Below are 19,864 nucleotides of genomic sequence, written 5' to 3'. Positions count from 1 at the left end.
CATAGAAGTGAATACCCAATTGAATAGCAGATTTTAGTTCCTGGGTGCTGCTAGAAGCCAGACCTCCGGATCTAGCCCACTTGGAGACAAATCTACGGGATAGGTTCAGCCTTCAATTCCTCAGGCAATCAAAATACTTTCACATAAGTACCTAATGAGAAGCCACTTTTGATTCCGTCTGTCTTGTGTATCCCAGGGCAGCACTGCGGCCCCACCTGTCTGGGCAAGTGGAGGACATCCAGCCTTAGACTTTTTTTTTTCCATTTATTTTTATTAGTTGGAGGCTAATTACTTTACACAGCCTTAGACTTCTCACCCTCACCCAGATTTGTTAGGGGTCCTGCATCACTCTTTTTATCCAGCTGTGCAGCATGTGGATCTCAGTTCCCCAGACCTGGGATGGGATCCCTGCCCCCTGCATTGGGAACCAAGTTTTAGCCACTGGGCCACCAGTGAAGTCCCTATCCCTTGCCACTCTTGGCACATCTTCAGGTTATAGTGTTGCTGTAACAATCCTGCCAACTTTGTTCACCCAACTGTGCCCTTGAAACACGGACCTGCCACACACCTAGTGGTTGTAACTGGTACTGCGTGATGTATTATAAAAACACCTTTCAGTGACTGGAGGGATTCTCTCCATGCTAAGGGCTGCTCCCACTGGGAAAATGTTACAATGACAACAGCAGCAATGGGATGAGCACACTTCTGGGACCTGTCTGGCACCCCCAGCCCAGCCATGTGGTGTGGGTGAAGCAGTGTAGGACTAGAGGGGAAACCACTGCACTGACATTTAAAATGTGGTGCAGGCAGGTGTGCCTAAGAAAGCAGCCAGCAGGCTAGTCTGCCCTTCCACTCACACCAGTCAGTCCTGGAGTGCCTTTGAATTTCAAGTGGTAATTGCTGACAATTATACAGAGTGCAGCCTGTGGCAAAGGATGTGAGCAAACATGGTCCCTAGAGCTTGGGACTTGGTATCTTTACAAGAGGAGAGGACACAGAGACACAGGAGATTGCTTTTAGTGAAGGCTGAATGAGTACTAGTAGAGAAAGGCCAAGGACTGTCGGCAACCACCAGAAGCTGGAAACAGGCCTGAAGATTTTCCCAGTCTCCTGAAGGAATCAACCTGTCAGCACCCTGATTCTGAACATTGGGCTTGAACTGTGAGAGGATATGTATCTGTCTTCTCAGTTTGTGGTTGACTGTTCAACAGCCTCAGGAGTCTAGAGACCAAGCTCGGTGCCAGGCAGAGCACACTGTTGGATAGTATGGGCTCTAAGTGAAATTTAGATGCCTCCCTTGGGACAGTATGTTTAACACTGGGATCAGTGAAGAGGGGGTGAAGGGGCCCAATGGAGGCCACTCTTTCCCTGGCCAGTCACCTGGACAATACCCTTCCAGACGACCTGCTCCCCTTTGCCTTTCTTTTTACCACACCCTCCTCCCTTCTCGCTGAAATGTGCAAATCTCACATAAAATCAAACAGCTGATTCCTCCTCCCTTATCAACCTCTCCCAATTCTTAGTGCTATTCTCAGCTAAACTATCAAGAAGAAAGTAATCATTAACCCTGCCCAGAGGGGTTTGCATTTTTAAGTAGGTACTTTTTAACCCACATTAATTCAAGTGAGTGTACTCAGTCCCTTCAGTGATGTCTGACTCTCTGTGACCATAAGGGCTGTAACTTGCCAGGCTCCTCTGTCCATGAGATTCTCCAGGCAAGAATACTGGAGTGGGTTGCTATTTCCTCCTCCAGGGGATCTTCCCGACCCAGGGATCAAACCCGAGTCTCTCATGTTCCCTACATTGGCAAGGGGTTCTTTACTAGTGCCACCTCAAGGGCGAGTAGTTTTTGTGTGTCTGTTTTGAGTGTTTCTGCTTCTAGGACATTCCTCAGCAGAGGGCAGCAATACTAGGACCTCCCTTCTAGATAAACTGTCCTAAAGAAGGGGCTTCCTTTCTGCCTCTCTGGCTTCTCATTGAATCCTCAAACACTATTACAGGTAGATTTGCCTTGGGAAGCTTACTGAAAACACAGAATCCGGAGCCCCAAACACCACCTCACTCAGTATAAAAGCCAGAGTCCTGGTAACTGTCCCCCACGGCCACATGCATCCAGCCTCCTGGTAGTGCCTTGACCTCCCTCATCATTCACCATGTGGCTCCCTGAACTCCAGCTAAACTGCCCTGTCCTCGGGCTCCTTGAATGGATCCTGCATGTTCCAGCCTCAGGTGAGGGCCTTTGCATTTGCTGTTTTCTCTCCTGGGACACTTGTCCCCGGGGCTCCCTCTCTCCCCGTCTCAGGTCTTTGTTCAGTGTACCCTCTCCGGGAGGTCCTCTAAAGTTCTGCAGCAATTCCAGTGGGTGGAGGTCTCTACCACCAACCCAATTTTTCAGATACCAGCTGGGTGGCCTACAATTCAACTGAATTCTGACTATACTGTTACCAAACCAGGGGTCTGCAACAAAGAAAGAATTTGTTGTGAATAAAGAGTTATTCACAGAGCAGCCAAGTGAGGAGATGGCAGAACAAGTCTCTGATCCGCCTCCCCAAAGGCAAGGGGCTTGGGATATTTATGGGATACAGAAGCAGGGTGGCCTTAGGCACTGGGATGGGTGGCCGGCCAGAGGTGGGAAAAAGATGAAGTAACTGGTGTTCTGCACAGGATATCCAAGTTACGTGCTTCTTCATGAGATGCCTGCTCAAAGGTGGAGGCATCAGCAGGATCTGAGGGTGGAGTTTCCAGCCCTCTGACGTCAAAAAGTCATTCATCCAACATTTGTGCAGGCCCAGTTTCAGGGCCAGTGGTCTCAACCAATCTTAAGGAAATTGAGCGGAACCCTACAGGGCTATCCCAGTTGCAGGCCCCACCAGGTTCCCCAACCTCCTGCCTTAAAAAAAAAAAAAATCCACCTTAGTTTCCCTGCCCTCTCAAGTTTCAGAAGAAAGACTCAAGCAATTAATTATTTAAGAAGTGACAAAAGCAGGGAAATTCCCTGGTGGTCTGGTGGTTGGGACTCAGCGCTTTCACTGCCATGTGCCCAGGTTCAACCCCGGGTCAGGGAAGTAAAATCCCACAAGCTGTATGGCGTGGCCTCCCCACCTAAGGAGAAGGGGAGGGCAAAAGCAGGAACTAAGAAAAGTTCAATCAGAAGAAAGTAACACACACACACAAAAAGAAAATCACACATCCTGCAGCCTTCACCCTATACTGTCTATAAACAACACCCCCCCCCAAAAAAAAATCTTTGGAGGGTTTGGGGTTTCTGAGTACAAGCTACCCGTTCTCTTTGCTTGGCCCTGCAATAAACCTTTCGCTGCTCCAAACTTCCAGGTTTCAGTTTATTTAGCCTCACTGTGCACTGAACACATTAACTTTTTTTTTTTTTTTTTTTAGCAAGCTGTTTCCTTTCCTGCTGTAAGATAAGCTCAAGAATCTCTGTTAGTCACCAGGGTCTGTTAACCAGGTGGGGCTGGGTTTCCCTGTCTACAGGGAGATAGCATCGGATTCCACAGGTTAAGGGCTTGGTCCTCCAAGGCTGCCTTCCTTTGCCCCCCCAAAAGCAGGTAAACTTCAGGGGGCAACCCTGAGCCCAGACTGTGCTAACCTGTGCTTCTGGCCAATTGGCTAGAGAAGATGGGAGTTTTCAACAGAACCCTGCGTGTGTTCGATTAATTTGCTAGAGAGGCTCACAGAACTCAGAAACATTTTACTTGCTGTTGGACCAAGATATAACTGAGTATGTCACTTGGAAACAGCCAGATGGAAGAGAGGCATAGGGCAAGGTATGGGGAAAAGGCATGGAGCTTCCAAGCTCTCCACCAGGCCACCTCCTCAAATCTTTTTAGGTGTTTATCAACCAGCAAGTTCTCCAAACCTCTTCCTTTTGGGTTTTTACTGGAGGATTCATTACACAGGCCGGAGAAGGCAATGGCAACCCACGCCAGTACTCTTGCCTGGAAAATCCCATGGACGGAGGAGCCTGGTGGGCTGCCATCTATGGGGTCACACAGAATCTGACACGACTGAAGCGACTTAGCAGCAGCAGCAGCAGCATTACACAGGCATGAGTAATTAAGCCACCAGTCATATGTAACTGATTTAACCTCTAGGCCCTTCCCTCTCCCCAGAAGTCAGGAGGGTGAGACTGAAAGTTCCAACCATCTAATCACCCATCCTTAGGTGTGGTCCTCATTAACATAACAAAAGATACCTCTCATTTCTTAGGAAATTCCAAGGATTTCAGGAGCTCTATGCTTCCCTGATGGCTCAATCCAAAATGAATTTGCCTGCAAGGTGGGAGACCCAGGTTCAATCCCTGGGTCAGGAAGATCCCCTGGAGAAGGAAATGACAACCCATTCCAGTATTCTTGCCTGGGAAATTCCATGGACCAAGGAGCCTGGTGGACTACAGTCCATGAGGTCACAAGAGTTGGACACGACTTAGTGACTAAACCATGCTGAACAGTTAAAATCGGACAGAACCACTGGTACAAAATTGGGAAGAGTATGTCAAAGCTATATATTGTCACCCTGTATATTTGATGCTTTTGAACTGTGGGGCTGAAGAAAACTCTTGAGAGACCCTCGGACAGCAAGGAGATCAAACTAGTCATTTCTAAAGGAAATCAACCCTGAATATTCATTGCAGGGACTGATTGGAAGCTGAAGCTCCAATACTTTAGTTACCTGATGTGAAGAGCAGACTCACTGGAAAAGACCCTGATGCTGGCAAGGATGGAAGGAAAAGGGAGAAGGGGGCAACAGAGGATGAGATGATTTGACAGCACCACTGACTCAATGAACATGAATCTGAGCAAACTCCGGGAGATAATGAAGGACAGAGCAGCCTGTTGTGCCACAGTCCATGCAGTCCTAGAGTCAGACATGACTTGGCAACTAAAGAAACAAACTCTGACGAGGACAGAGAGAGAATACCAAGTGCTCCATACCAGGTGCTTGGTGTATGTCATCTCAGTTCCTACTTCCAAAGGTATCCTGAAACATGTTATGAGGAAACTGAAACCCAAAGAGAAGCATTCTCCAAGAGTTCAAGTTCAAACCCAGCTCTGCTTCACTCCAAACCTCATGATCCCTTACATTTGATCTCTAGAGAGGAAGTCAGTTACACTCTTGAGCCACAAAGGCAACTAGAAGTTTGGAAGCATGAATGTCACACTCCCAAGGGGGCTGGGGTGGGGAGGGGAGTGCAGTTCTCCTGCTGAGGTCTGCATTGTACCTACTTAGAAGCCCAGCCATTTGAACCCGTTCCTGGGAGGAAGCTATTACCTAGACTTTGGGATAAGATTCAGGGAGAGGCCATGGAACAGCTTAAGATTTCATTCTCCCAGGAGGGGAGAAATCTGAGACTTTAGTCTACATCTGAAGCCAAAGAGAAGAGATGCTGATGCTGTTCCCTTCCTCTTTCAGGCTTCGTGCTAAACTGCTCACATGCACCATGTCTTATGTGAAAAATGTCACTGTCATCATCCCCATTTTACAGTCGCACACACTTGTAACCAAGCAGGATGCCATGGGGCCTTCTCAGAACAGACCTCCCTCCCCATGTCCTCTACCTGCCTCTTGTCTGTAGTAAAACTTTAGCCTTGCATGTCTTCCCCAAAGAGTAAATTTAATCAGAGAAGTGAGAAAAAGCAGAAAGGGTAACAGTCAAACAAGACAAAACTGCTTAGCCATTAAACAAAGCCAAGGACCTTTAGTTCCTCCTCGTGGCTATAGTTAATATTCTGAGACATACCCTTTGAGCTGTTTCGCAGATACCAAAACCCACACCAGGTTGAGGCAAATGGAACCCAGACTGGTTGGAACCAGAAGGCTGACGATGCTGACTCCTGGTTACCTGACCACTAACCAATTAGAAGAACGTCCAGAACTGATCACACAGCCCACAACCCCCTCCCTCACCCTGTCTTTAAAACCCATTCCCTGGGAATTTCCTGATGGTCCAGGACTTGGGTGCTTTCACTGCCAAGGGCCCAAGATGTTCTGTCCCTGGTTGGTTGGGGAACTAAGATGCTGCAAGCTGTGTGTCGAGGCCAAAAATTAAAAGAACAGCATAGTGTTGTCGGTATAACAAAAACCGGTTAGAACCAATTAACCCCAAGAGGGAGGAATTCAACGTCCAGTAGACTTTGAGCCCCATGATACACTCACCGTAAATACATTAGCACATGCAAATGACACCCCACTGGCACCATGACAGTTCTGTGCTCAGTCGCTTCGGTCGTGTCTCTCCATCTGTGACCCCATGGACTGTAGCCCACCAGGCTCCTCTATCCATGGGATTCTCCAGGAAAGAATACTGCAGTGGGTTGCCATGTCCTCCTCCAGGGTATCTTCGCAACCCAGAGATGGAACCTGCGTTTCCTGTATTGCAGGCAGACTCTTTACCACTAGCACCACCTGGGAAGCCCCATGACAGTTTTAAGGGAGATGACAAGAGGGCAAAAAGTGGGCGATGGCCTAATCCCCAACCCCTTCCCCTAAATAGTTGGAATATCCTCCTACTCCTTAGCCTAAGAAATTACCCAGCCCCCTCAAAATTAACCACCCCATATTTCAAGGCTGCTCTCCCCTTTTGAGAGGGATTGCATTCTGCTTATAGAGTGTGCATCTCTGGAAATAACTCTACTTAATACTTAACACTTTGTCTCTCAATGAGTTGTTTCTGTGAAGAGACATAAGAAACTTTAGCTTCATTAAGTCCTGAGACCAGGTGAGTTTAAAAGACAGTGGGTTAAAATCCCAGTCCATGGGTTCCAGTCCCATCTGAACTGTGCTGTTTCAGCTGGGTAACATTCGGAGACTCCAAGCAATTGTCAGGCACGCTAAACGTGTGCATCACTCAGTTGCTCAGTGTGTCCGACTCTTTGCGACCCGTGGGCTGTGGCCGGCCAGGCTCCTCTATCCATGAGATTCTGCAGGCAAGAATACTGGAATGGGTTGCTGTGCCCTCCTCCTGGGGATGTTCCTGACCCAGGGATCAAACCTGGGTCTCCTACATTGCAGGTGAATTCTTAACCGCTGAACCACCAGAGAAGCCCAAGCAATTGTCACTTGCTCACAAACGACTATTATTTCTTTTAGACATTATGATTAACTGCATTTTACATTCATTTTGGCTGGGAACACCTCTGTGTACGAGACAGCAGGACTGATACTCAATTGTCTAACCAAGGGATTACTCACACAGAGCCTCCACACCTGAAGACACACCGAGGAGGCGGAAGTAGTCATAACATGAAGAATTACAGAGAAGTAACTAATTGCCCCATGGCGGCAGAGAACCGAGATGAAAACTCACGTCCGTCCTTAGATTCAAGTGTAAATGCCCTGGGTAGTGGTCAAGGCCTGGGTAACCCAGCTTGAGTAAAGGAGACTTCCAGGTCTCCTAGTGCAGCTCTTGGGGTGACTTCGCCCTTCCCGCCCACTCGGCCATGCGCAGGACCAGCCTCCGTAGTAGCGGACGTCCGCATGCGCAGACAGAAGGTGCAGCGCGGCCTCGGGGGACAGGTTCCGCGTCCGAGCGCTCAGCAGCCGGCAGCCACAGAACCCAACCAAGCAACGAACAGCAGCATGTTGAGGGGTCGCAGCAGCGGAAGCCGCTCGCCACCAGCTCCAATCGGGAGGCTTACAGAGCGATCGGCGGCGGCGAACTCCCGGCGTTCCGCAAACCGGCACGGCACTCCCAGTATGGCGGAGGTACCGCGATACCTCCAAGTACTTCCGGGGAATTCCTCACGCAGCCAGGGCAAGCCGGAAACAGAAGGGCGTAAAGTACCCCAGCCTGCCGGAGGCGGAAGTCGCTACGCAGGGCGCCGCCATGACTGTTTGGGCCTGATGGGAAGGGACCTTTCTGTCTGCTTTGCGACCGACCGAAACTAGAAGTCAAGGAGGCTGGGCTGGACGCCGCCATGACAACTTGATATCGGAAAAGGCGGGACTATTCTCCCTCATTGATCCTCCTCCAGCATCGGCTTCAGAATGTGAGTAGCTGGAGCGCCTACTCCGTACCTACCCCTGTACTCCTCCTCTTCCCAGTGCTCTGGAGTTAGGCCAGAACACCGGGAAGGACTGACTTCCCTGTTCCCTGAAGATTCGAGCCTCAGGGTTCAGCTCAGTCCTTCACAGGCCCTAGTTCTCTGCGTGTTCATAGAGCCCTTTGAGCGTTTAAATTCCACTCCTCTTTCGGGTCCAGTCTCTTAACACCCCAAAGTTTGCCTCTGAAACCCCAGGTTTGGTCACTTACCTTGTAACCCTACCACTCCGGAGTGTCTCAGGAGCTCTAGGACTTTTAATAAACCTGTCCTTAGAGCTCCATATTCCTCGCCCTGGATTATCTGACCGTACCTGTTGAACCTTTCAGATCTGTCCAGTACTTCAGAGTTAACCTATAAGGCCCACAGACTTGTTCTTAGACACCTTTGATCTCACTCTGGATTTCCAGACCGTGTTCCTGAAACTGGGAAAAGCTCAATTGTAGAACCCTCCAGATTTACCCCAGAGCCTCGGCCTCAGCCATGGCCTCCAGGTCATGCCCCTAGGACCCCGGGGCCTCCCCCAGGACCGCAAAATCCGCCCCAGGGCTTCAAGTCTCACTTTCAGTACCCCTGTCTTCAGGCCTCATCTCTAAGATCCTCTGGTCAAGAGACCCTTCCCCAGGACCCAAGAAGTCACCCCTTGGACCTCTAAACCTCACTTTTAGGGCCTTCAGACTCATTTAGTGCTCCCAGGTTCTCTCAGAGAACTCTAGGTGTTAGTCCTAAGGCCCTAAGACTTCTCTGCATGATTCCCAGGCCTAAACTGGGGGTTGCTGGGACTCCAAGACCCTTCTTCCAGGACCCTTAAAACCTGCCTTAGATAATCCATAATCCAACTTTTTTTTCCAGGGCCTTCACTATCTCCCCAGAAGCTTCCAGCCTGCTCCACAATCCCCAAGGCTCATGCTTAATTCTCTACTCCTTGGCCCTTTTCCAGGAATCTTCAAACTTTCAGATTTACCCGACCCCAGTCCCACTCCTGACTCTGATCAGAACTACCTCCCTTTTTAAAGAAGTGTTTCTTATTTATTGTTTATTAACTTAGGAAAGGTCACAAACAAGCAGAACCATCTTTTTGATGTGACAGTAAGAACATGTAGTGTCATTTCTTTTCAGAAAGTCTTTAAGAACAGAATTTTAAATTTTAGTTTAGTTTTAGAAATGATTTTGCTTTTTCTTTCCTAATGGTAATAGCTAAAAGCAGTGTACAAATATGAATACTTGAACAGTAAAACTATAGGCAGTTTTTTCAGTTATTCTGTTGTGTCTTAATGTTTTCATTGGATGCATTGGTACAAGAGACATTAATAGCTTGTCTGCTACAGTATCTAAAATGGGATGGTACACACATACACTTTCATTTATTCAACAAATGATTTTTGAACACTCACTATGTACTGAACACTGAGGGTACAGCCCCCAGTGTTTTTTACAGTGGGTACAGCCGTGAACAAAATGGGCCAAGTGCCTGCCCCTGAGTACTCCCTTTCTTGCCTTCTGCCTGGAATTTTCCTAGTGTATTATGTCCCACAGGCAGGCAGCCCTGGAGATCACTGCTCGCTACTGCGGCCAGGAGCTGGAGCAGTATGGCCAGTGTGTGGCAGCCAAGCCGGAGTCATGGCAGCGAGACTGTCACCACCTTAAGATGAGCATTGCCCAGTGCACGTCCGCCCAGTGAGTGTGGGCTAGTACGGGACAATGGGGGTGGGCAGCGGCGTGGAAGTCTCCCTGGCTTGAAATGCCCTGCATCCCGCAGCCCAATCATCCGTCAGATCCGCCAGGCCTGTTTGGAGCCTTTCAAGGCCTTTGAGGAATGTCTTCGACAGAATGAAGCTACCGTGGGCAACTGTGCGGAGCACGTGCGCCGATTCCTGCAGTGTGCGGAGCAGGTGCAGCCGACACACAGACCCTCCACCTTGGAGGTAAGCTGGGGCTCAGCAGTTCATCCCACCCTGTCATCCTTCTGGTTGCTCAGAGTAAAGACCAGGGAGTCACCCTCAGCCCCACACAGAGCTTCACCATGCATCCTGACCCCAGGACATCAGAACACAGTCCTCTCTTACCCCTTACATAGCCCCTGCTTTTAGTCCAGCCACCTCCACCACCAGGAGACCTGCCCCAGCCTTCTCCCTGGCCTCCCTGAATCCCCTCTTACCTTTCTAAAGATTTTCTTTCTTTTTTTTAAGGTTTTGGCGGTGGTGGTTGCTTCTCTTGCAGAGCACAGGCTCTAGATGTTCGGGCTTCAGTAGTTGCAGCGCATAGGCTCAGTAGTTGTGGCTCCCAGGCTCTAGAGCACAAGCTCAGTAGTTGTGGCCCACAGGCTTTGTTGCTCCACAGCATGTGGGATCTTCCTGGATCAGGGAGTGAACTAGTGTCCCTCGCATTGCAAGGGGGTTTCTCAACCACTGAACCACAGGGAAGCCCCCCTCTTACCTTGTCTCCATGCAGTGGCCAGAGCGAACATTTAGGAACTGAAAACTAATCACATTACATCTTTGTCTAAAGTTCTTTAGCAGCTTCCCATCCACATTGAGAACAGAATCCCAGCTTTCTGCTGGTTCTCTGTGTTCTTTTCCAGGCTGACCCCATCTGCCTCCTCCCTTACCCATGCCCCCTCTCTCTCCTCCTCACTGCCTCTCAGCTCTGCAGGGATGGGGCAAAAAAATCATAACTGGTTTTAATGTATACAGTACATAAGCAGATGCACAATATATCTATGGTATTAAAATGTCATGGATGGGTGCTTTTTTTTTTTTTGAATGTTCTAAAAAGACTCCTTGGGTGAAGGGGGAGCAGTAATCTTAAAAAAAGAAAAGTTAAGAAATGGTGGTTTAGATGTTTACTGTCTCCTCCACTGGACTTCGAGCTCTGAAGGTAAAAGTCAGATCTTTCACCAGTTCCCTCTCAATCCCCCTTTATTTGTCCCCCTCTCTCAGTTCTTGGGGCACCATCTTCTCTTCTTGAACCCAGAAGAGAAGCCTTCTCTTAGGCTTCCATGCTCTATCTTAGCTCTTTCAGTCCATTCTCTGTGATGGTCCCAGGGTGATTCCAGAGGAAATCTGATAATGTACCACTTTACTAAGAAACCTTTTCATGGGGGAGTGGGAAGGAGGCTCAAGAAGGAGGGCGTATAGGTGTATATATAGCTGATTCACTTTGTTGTATAGCAGAAACTAACACAGCATTGTAAAGCAATTATACTTCAATAATAAAATGAAAAAAAGAAACCTTTTCATGTCTCTTATGTTGATCAGGTCTAGTCTACCCCTCCTCCCCGACTCTGGCACAGCCTCCAGGGCCCTGCAGAATGTGGCCTCTGACCGTCCCTCTCCCCATATTCCCTTCAAGCCCTGTGTTCCCACCCCAGTGAACCTGCAGTTATTCAAATGCCCATTAAACTCACCTGTTTCCAGGCTTCTGTCTCACTGTTTCTGCCTGGACTGCCCTTTCCTACTCCATCTGACTCATTCCATTTCCAGGTTAGATGTTCCCTCCCTCAGGAAACCTCCCCTTGTGGCCTATCTCTATCCTCCCAGGATCCCTGAGCTCCTTCCACTATGGCTTATATTTTACCCCTTGTAACTGCTTCCCTCCTATTGCCAGTTTCAGAGGAGTTCTTTGCTAAAGACTGGGGAGCAGCCCTTCTACCAAGTCCTGTAGTCAGTGGGCTTTTTTCATAAGGCAGAGATGAGTTCAAATCCTAATTGAGTCATCTGTGAGACAGACTTAATTCTTTCCAAAAAATATTCAGTAAGGACTGCATAATATTTATACTAGTTTATTAATCATATGTTGGTGACGTTTCTTTCAAGTTATTGGGCATCTGACCAAAGACCTCATCTTCCCATCTCAGGGCCAATTCCTCCCTCCCTCCCTCCCTGAGTGAGCAACCAAGCCTCTCCCTCATCTTCCTGTGGTCACCCCTGCCCTGCTCCTCAAGTCTACTCTCCCCTTGAAGCCAAACGAGCTTTTTATTTATTTGTTTTTTTAATTATTATTGATAAATAATTGACTTACAGTGTTGTGTTAGTTTCTGCTGTACAGCAAAGTGAATCTGTTAAACATATATCCACGCTTTTTTAGATTCTTTTTTCATATAGGTCATCACAGAGTATTGAGCAGAGTTCTTTGTGCTATGCAGTAGGTTATCTGTTTCATTCATATATATATATATATGTATATATATATATATGTATATGGGCTTCCCTGGTGGCTCAGACAGTAAAGAATCTGCCTGCAATGCAGGAGACACAGACAGAGGTTCAATCCCTGGTGGAAAAGATCCCCTGGAGGAGGGGATGGCAACCCGCTCCAATAGCCTTGGCTGGAGAATTCCATGGACAGAGGAGCCAATCTATGGGGTTGCAAAGAGTTGGACCGACTGAGCGACTATCACTGATTTTTTTCGTCTGTGTGTGTGTGTATGTGTGTGTATATATATATACACGTGTATATATATATACGTATACACACACAATGTGTTTTATTGCAGTTTATCCCCCCTTCCCTTTTCCTCTTGGTAACCATAAGTTTGTTTTCTACATCTGTGAGCTATTCCTGTTCTGTAAATAAGTTCATTTGTACCATTTTTCAGATTCCACACATAAGCGATATCCAGAGGAGCTTTTAAAAACAGAAATTGGGTCACATCTGCTCCTTTAAAGCCAGGTGGTTCTCCAGTGCACTCAAAGTAATTAACCCCACACCCAGCTCCTCCTCAGTGTCCTCTCCTTCCCTGTTTTAACATCCCAGTTGTAGCTTTTCCTCTTTGATTGGGTGCATTGAGATTCAGGCCTCCTGTATCCTCTGGTCTCCAAAATAGCAAACGCACAGGCTCATTTAGTACAACATGGTATAAAGACATCTCGTGTTAGCTTAGCTGACAGCATAAAGTGCTACTTGTACCCCCATACACACACACCACATACCTCTGCTCTTCACCTTGATGTAGTTATTTTGTCTTTTCTTTCTGTTTTCTGGTTTGTTTTTTTTTTGTCTGAGAGGCATGTGGAATCTTAGTTCCCTGACTCGGGGATCAAACCTGTACCCCCTGCAGTGGAAGCTGGAAGTGCAGACTGTTAACCACTGAACCACTGGGGAAGTCCGTAGTTTTCTTCATGGGATTTATCAGCTGACAAATTTTTGTTCACTTGTTATCTGTCCCTCCCTGGAGTCAGAGATGTGTGTCTGCCTCCACTGCTGGGTCCCTGGAACCTGTCACAATCCTGTATGTACACAGCAGGTCCTCTGTAAACCCAACAGAATGCTGCGTTTCTGCCCCCAGTGACAGTTTCCCTGCTCCCGAGGTGTTCACGTGACAGACAGCTGAGGTCATCACCTGACGCCCTTTCCCTCCAGTCTGAGCTCTGCCAGGGCAGCCTTTGCTGTGTCTACAGTCTCCCCAGCGTGGTCCCAGGGCCAGCCAGGCACACTAGAGGTGCTGGTAGATGCTGATGTCTCTTTTTCCTCAGGCACACCCACTTCCTGCCTCCTGAGGACCCTTCGGATTATAGGAAAACTGGACATGAGTGGTTGGCCACAGGATTTCCCCGCCCCTGAAGAATGGCCAGGTGGAGTCCTGAGGGCCCTGGATGTGGGCCTGGCTTCCCTGGACATCAAGATTCACAATAAAGACTGTATAAAGACTGTATACCAGGCTTGAGTCCTGCCTTCAGCACCTGAGGGGGTCCCGTTTCCCCACCTTAACCTAGTGTACCAAAGGGGTCCTGGGGCACCGGCCAAGCCATGCCAACTGTTCACCAGGGTTAAGACAACCCCTCTTCTGTCCTCAGCTCTGCCAACATCCGCTTCCTGGTTCCTGCTGCACAGATACGGAGAAGAGCTCTCTCTCCCTTTAACTCTAGCATTTACCAAGTCTTCACTGAGTGTTTCCTTGAGGCTTTGGGGGCAATAAATAACATACCTCCTTGCCGCCTGAGTTCAGAACCAGCTGGGTGATAGACACAGACATGAGGCAGTGTAGGTAAAAATACTTGCTTTTGTATTGAAAACATCTGCATTGAAGGATTTGGCTTAGGGTTTGCCACCCTGGACTTCTTTTCTGTCATGGTTTCCATCCTTCCAGGATCTAACCCTGGCTTCCTCGGCTCAGTGGTAAAGAATCCTCCTGCCAATGTAGGAGACACTGGTTCAATCCCTGGGTCAGGAAGATTCTTTGGAGAAGGAAATGGCAACCCACTCCAGTATTCTTGCCTGGAAAATCCCATGGACAGAGGAACCTGGTAGGCCACAGTCCATGGGGTCTCAAAATTTGAGTCAAGACATGACTGAGTGATTAAAGCAACAACAACAAAGGGTCTAACAGAATGTGAATGCAGGTAGTGTCTGGGGGGCGTGATTCCAGAAAACACCAAGGGGTAGTAGACAGGAAGGCAGCCGATAAAAGGTGCATCATCAAGCCAATTATTCCTGAGGCTCTGTCCCACCTGGGACTTCTGGGAGATAGCAAAGAACATCCCTCAGTTTCCCCTTCCCAGGGGCAAGGAAATTGGGGTGTATGTACACCAGCTTCCCATCTGACGTTGAGGGATGTTTTCACAGGCATTGACTGCCTGGTATGTGGTCAGGTGCCCTCCCACCAGCAGAAGAACCCTGAGCAGAGGGCAGCAGGGAATGAAGTGAGCAGCCTTCAGCACACAGGAGAGTGTGCTCAGGGGATGGGTAGATGCCAGCTGTGGCTACTGCAGCTTCTCTGTGTTTGTTTTCAGGATCACAGGCTCCACAGGCATAGTTGGTTGATCCGTCTTCCTGCAGAGGCAAGTCCTAAAGGGCAGAGGGTAGATGGGCAGGTGTGCAGGAGAGAGCGAGTCCAGAGCCTGCATTCAGCTTCACTATTCAGATAAGTTATTCCTCTTTTGAGGGGACTCATTACAGTGCTGACCAGATCCTAAAGCTTGCACTTTGGCTTGGAAAAATGAGCGGGGAGTCTCTCCAGGGGATTTGATTCCTGAAACAAAGGGCATTGTTAGTTGGATTAGGAGCCAGAGTGGAAGTCCTGTGCAGCCAAGGTTGACGATGTGAGACCCAGACAAGAAAACCCAGGTAGTGGACAGTGGATTGTTCTCCCTTCCTGTGGTTCCTGAAAGGGTGGTGTGGGTCTCGGTGGCTTTCTGTTCTCAGCTTCAGTTTCCCTGGGCTGTGGGTTGAGCCCTCAGATTTCTGTGTATGTTTTCAGCCTAGCCCTCTATTTGAGTAAGCTGCTGTGGGGTTCTCTCCAAGTGACTAAAAGAACTGGTAAGAACAAACAATGTGGAAGTGGAGACTGTTTTAGAATATCTTTAAGGGGCCTGTCTTATAACAGGCTTCCTTATAGTTGGGTCTCAGGGTTCCTGGAGAAGGAGTTGGCACCCCACTCCAGTATTCTTTCCTGGAAAGTCCCATGGATGGAGGAGTCTGGTGGGCTACAATCCATTGGGTTGGAAAGAATCGGAAACAACTAAGCAACTAACACTTTACTTTTACTCAGGGGTCCAAGAGAGCAAAAAAAAAAGAAAGTTCCCGCCTTTACCACATTCTATTGGTCGAAGTAAGTCATGAGGCCAACCCAGGTTAAAGGTGCAGGAAGAGGGAAGACTGCCTCTTGATGGCATTTGCCTGCAAAGAATTTTTGCCTATATTTGCCCACAAAAACTTCACAGTTTCTATTCCTGTGTCTGTTTGGGTAAAATATATTTTCTAGGAATTTTTCGCATGATCTGAATTTTTTAATTGCTATTAATTTGTTTTTAATATCCTCATTATATTTTTAAGGTCTAATCAAATCTGTAACAAAAGGCCCCTTTTTCATTTCCGGTTTTGTTGTTTTTTTGTTTTTGTTTTTGTTTTGACTGCACTGCCAGGCTTGTGGGATCTTAGTTCCCACCTGGACTCTGGGCAAGACTTTTTTTTTTTTTTGATGTGGACCATTTTTAAAGTCTTTATTTGTTACAGTATTGCTTCTGTTTAGCCAGGAGGAATGTGGGATCTTAGCCGGAACCCACTAAGTGTGGGTTGAACCCACATCCCCTGCACTGGAAGGCAGAGTCTTAACCCCTGGACTACCAGGGACGTCCCCTTTCTCATTTCTGATGTTGGTTATTTGTGCCACCTTCCTTTTTACCTTGGTCAGTCCTGACAGGAATTTATCTATTACTAATCTTTTCACAGAATCTACTCTTGGCTTTGTTGGTGCCCTCTTTCTATATTTGTTCTTAATTTAAATCTCTTCTTTATTATTAAATCCTTTTCTTGGATTTAATTTTGTTTTCTACTTTTTAAATGTTTGAAGTGAAGTGAAGTTGCTCAGTCGTGTCAGACTCTTTGCGACCCCTTGGACTTGTAGCCCACCAGGCTCCTCCAGCCATGGGATTTTCCAGGCAAGAATACTGGAGCGGGTTGCTGTTTCCTTCTCCAGGAGATCTTCCCGACCCAGGGATTGAACCCAGGTCTCCCGCATTGTAGGCAGATGCTTTACCATCTGAGCCACCAGGGAAGTCTTTAAATGTTTAGCTCACTGATTTTCAGCCTTTTCCTTTTTCTAATATGCACACTTAAATTTCCTCAAAGCCTAGCTATTTCACTGATCTCAGATCACTTAGATGTTTAAAATTATGTTTTAAAATTTCTAAACATATAGAGATTTTTCTAGTTACCTTGTCTAATTGCAGTTGAGCTGGGAACACATTTTACATGATTTCAGTCTTTTGGAAAGATGTTGAGACTTGATGGCTTGGCATATGGTCTGTTTTTGTTATGTGCCATATGTGCTTGAATCATAATCCTCGGTTCATGATGCATTATCTTAGCTTGGATTCCCCCAGAAACAAACTTTGGAACAAGGATTTGGGAGATGATCCCAGAAAGCACTGGAAGGAGCATGGGAAATGAAACAGACGGGAAAGCAGCTCATCAGAGGTGCATTAGCAAGCAAGTTACCACCATGCACAACAGCTTCATCCTCTTGGGAATCTGGGAAGCGGTGGAAATAGGTTTCCCACTCGAGTGGTGAGGGTGTCTGTACACTGACCCCCACCGTTTATTTGACTGAGGGCTGCTTAAGGGGATGGGCTTTGTTTTTATTTTTATCTTAGTTTGACCTGCAGGATCTTAGTTCCCCAACCAGGGATGGAACCCATGGCCCCTGCAGTGAAGTGTGTAGTCCTAACCACTGGGCCACCAGCAAAGTCCCAAAGGGTTGGGTTTTTAATTTCCTGCCACTTGCTGCTTTCCACACACTTGGTTGGGGTGAGCTCTGTAGAAAGTTCTCCAACAAAGAGCTGCTATCTTGGCTGCTTCACCCACTGAGTTCTCTTCAGTGGGCTCCACCTTGTGACCATTCACTTCTGTGGCCACAGCTGCTACTGCTCCTGTCTGTCATGGCTGCCTCATCAGCAGCCACCATTATCCCGACCACCTTTGCTGCCTGCCACTACTGATGCCATCACCGCATCACAGTACAGCCACTGTCAGTGGGAGTATTGAGATAATAAGAATGCCTTCAAAATGCTTGACTCCGTTCACAAGGAATAGCTATAGTCAACCCAGGAGGCCAATGAGAAGTGGTGGGCATGAAGCGGGTAAGCACTGGAAAGAGTGTGGGGAGGGGCAGGCAGCAATGTTGAGGGAATTTGTGTGGATGCTGAAGTGGTTGAGTGAGCTGACAACAGAATTCTGAGGAGGCAGAATTCCAGTCAAAGAAGTGTGCAGGTGATGAGGCAGGAGTATATGAACCAGGAAGCAGCATCTTTAAGGGTCATTATTTTCACCTTTGATGGTTCAACTGAGCATTTTGTGCTTGTCACTGAACATACTGACTTAGTTGATAATCATTCACTATGTGAATGATAATAAATAGTTCAGTCAGCATTTATCTTCAAAGGATAAATACCTCATTTACACCATCAAAAACTTTCAGGCAGAATGTGTGCAAATAGAAGCCAGATCTCTAAAGAAATGGACAATCTTGAAAGAAAGCAAGCTAGCTTTTACCATAAAATGTGCTGCTTTTCAAAAAAGTTCTGTTGCCACACTCTAGACCAGTTTAATCAGAATATCCTGGGGAAAGACCCAGACATTGATTCTTTTTCTTTTTCTTGGCTTCGAGTCATGTGGGATCTTAGTTCCCCAACTGGGGATCAAACCCATACCCCAAGCATTGAAAGCCTGGGGTCTTAACCACTGGACTGCTAGGAAAGTCCCTAAATACCAATTTCAAAATTGATTTCAATATGCAACCAAGAACCACTGCTTTGGTGGAATTACTAATTTTTGATGGACTACATTTTTGGACACTAACTTGCTTGGAAATAAGGTTCTGAAGGTTTTTGACCCTATTCTGAAGCCCCTGATAAGACAAAATTTGCAAATTCTGGGAGCCGATGAGTGTCACAATATATATATTTTAATTTTTGGCTGTGCTCGGTCTTCGTTGCTGTGTGGGCATTCTCTAGCTGCAGTGAGTGGAGGGATACTCTCTAGTTGTGGTGAACAGGCTTCTCCATGCAGAGTATGGGCCCTGGAGCACTCGGACTTCAGTAGTTGCAGCACGTGGATTCAATAGATGAGGCTCTCAGGCTCTAGAGCATAGGCTCAATAGTTGTGGCTCACGGGCTTAATTGCTCGACAACGGGGGATCTTCCCGGATCAGTGATCTGAGCCGTGTATCCTGCATTGACAGGCAGATTGTTTGTCACTGAGCCACCAGGGAAGCCCACGATAGTATTTCTTTTTAACACAATGAATATTTACCAGTGAGGTGGTGACATATAAATAAGGTCAGATCCAAATAACATACTTTCTGCCTTCTCTGATGGGCCAGAAATTATGGGACGCAAGGTGTGTCTGTTCAGCTAGTCAGAAGGAAAGGGTGTCACTCTAAAAAGCGTTAAGCAGTAAAAAAGTGTCAAGAACATAGACAAGTTTGTGCAATAAGGGGAACCCACGCTCCTGAGTCTCCCAAGGGCCAAGGCCTGGACACCACCTCTGGGCTGTGCTGGCTGCCAAGCATGGATGGATAGCCCCAAGGCAAAATCTCTGACTTCCCAGGAGATGACATTGAGGATAAAGTAACTGCGATGCAGCAGTGTGAGGTGCTGGAAAGGAAAAGGGGGAAATGCAGATGGGAAAAATGAAGAAAAAGAGCAACTCCAAAGAGTATGTACCTGGCAGAGCGCAAGCCACAGGAAACCTGGTCCAGGGAAGCTTGTATGTTCTCAGCATACAGAAATGCGAGACTTTAAAAAAGAAGACGGCAAATAAAATAGTACTAATTGAATGAAGTAGATATAGGACCTGCCTCCTGGCACAGTGGATAAGAATCTTCATGCGAAGGCAGGGGACACGAGTTTGATCCCTGGTTCAGGAAAATCCCACATGCCACAGGGCAGCTAAGCCCATGTACCACAGCTGCTGAAGCCCCTGTGCCCCAAAATAAGAGAAGCCATGGCACAGCAACGAAGAGTAGCCCCCATGTGCAGTAGCAAAGACCCAGCGCAGCCAAAACTAAATATTTTTTTTAAGTAGATGTATAACCTATACAGAATAAAAATAACAATGACATATTTCTTCCTGTCTGATGATACAGTATTTAATAGTTTTGCTTTTTCTGTTTCCTTTTCCAGTAATAATTCTGTAAACTGCCTGCAGTCTTTAGGGTGTCTTGTGTTCTTTCACTTATTGGTAAAACAGAATCCTCAAGATTCCATTTTCAAAGCTTTTGTTGAGAGAATGTTTAGCTTGATGTCATCACATTGACCTGACACGAGGAATCAGTGTGATGTGGGCCTGCTGAGAGTAGAGTTTTGAGG

At 47.4% G+C, this 19,864-nt stretch overlaps 1 protein-coding gene across 4 annotated transcripts in view; it reads left to right on the top strand.

Moving 5' to 3' along the window:
* Positions 1 to 7,560: 7,560 nt before the first annotated feature.
* The window catches only part of CHCHD5 (coiled-coil-helix-coiled-coil-helix domain containing 5), a 66,065-nt gene continuing 53,761 nt past the window's right edge, over positions 7,561 to 19,864 (top strand). The window contains exons 1-4 of one of the 4 annotated variants that reach the window (XM_043468807.1): positions 7,561 to 8,006; positions 9,594 to 9,734; positions 9,817 to 9,982; positions 10,247 to 10,306. In XM_043468807.1, coding sequence (XP_043324742.1) covers positions 8,005 to 8,006; positions 9,594 to 9,734; positions 9,817 to 9,982; positions 10,247 to 10,291 — 354 coding nt within the window. In that variant the 5' untranslated portion in view covers positions 7,561 to 8,004 and the 3' untranslated portion in view covers positions 10,292 to 10,306. Of the gene's footprint in view, positions 8,007 to 9,593; positions 9,735 to 9,816; positions 9,983 to 10,246; positions 10,307 to 13,531; positions 13,711 to 19,864 lie in introns of those variants that run through there. The other 3 variants (XM_043468808.1, XR_006269441.1, XM_043468809.1) reach the window with 3 other exon arrangements.

This window comes from Cervus canadensis, chromosome 5, assembly GCF_019320065.1.
Source record: "Cervus canadensis isolate Bull #8, Minnesota chromosome 5, ASM1932006v1, whole genome shotgun sequence".
Classification (NCBI taxonomy): domain Eukaryota; kingdom Metazoa; phylum Chordata; class Mammalia; order Artiodactyla; family Cervidae; genus Cervus; species Cervus canadensis.
The sequence above is the reverse complement of the archived record's forward strand: the minus strand, read 5'-3'. Positions and strand labels throughout refer to the sequence as shown.